This window comes from Trichinella spiralis (assembly GCF_000181795.1).
Source record: "Trichinella spiralis strain ISS 195 chromosome Unknown Scfld4506, whole genome shotgun sequence".
Taxonomy (NCBI): domain Eukaryota; kingdom Metazoa; phylum Nematoda; class Enoplea; order Trichinellida; family Trichinellidae; genus Trichinella; species Trichinella spiralis.
In genome coordinates this window covers 1-630 of record NW_003531445.1, presented here as the reverse complement: position 1 = coordinate 630, position 630 = coordinate 1, and the positions used below count along the sequence as shown (strand labels likewise).

At 46.5% G+C, this 630-nt stretch overlaps 1 protein-coding gene across 1 annotated transcript; it reads right to left on the bottom strand.

Annotated features, from left to right (window-relative positions):
- Window positions 1-6: 6 nt before the first annotated feature.
- Tsp_13947 (conserved hypothetical protein) lies at window positions 7-565 on the bottom strand (the record flags this gene model as incomplete). Its single annotated transcript, XM_003367298.1, has 2 exons — window positions 7-139; window positions 429-565. A coding segment is annotated over one exon (105 nt), but the record flags the coding sequence as incomplete, so codon positions are not given.
- Between the last annotated feature and the right edge of the window lie 65 nt (window positions 566-630).

Below are 630 nucleotides of genomic sequence, written 5' to 3'. Positions count from 1 at the left end.
GTACTGGAAATCAAACTCAAGTAAGCTTGTGCCCGTTTACTTCTAGGCGAGGTTTACGACAATAAGACGAGCAATCGTGCTTGCGTACACTACCTGTTTGTAACAGATGTACCGCCCCAGTCAAACTCCCCGTCTGACACTGTTTCCGGAGCGAATCACTTCAAGCCTATCGCCGATCATCCATTGTGACCACATCACACACTGGGATAACCCAGTACAACAATGCGCCAAATGAAGACACAAAGCGACGGCTGTAAACAAAGCTTCAATCCAACATGAAAACAATGACCAACAGCGACATAAACGCCGCCAAATTGGCCACAATTTTTTCGCTTTACCGAATAAGTAAAGAAACGATCAAAGTAGTGGTATTTCATTGGCGATCACCGGACCATCGCGTGAACGATGGCAAATTGACAATCTCCCACCTATGCTACACCTTTCATGTCTCTTCACAGAGTCAGACTAGAGTCAAGCTCAACAGGGTCTTCTTTCCCCGCTGATTTTGCCAAGCCCGTTCCCTTGGCTGTGGTTTCGCTAGATAGTAGATAGGGACAGAAGGAATCTTGTTGATCCATTCATACGCGTCACTAATTAGATGACGAGGCACCTGGCTACCTTAAGAGAGTC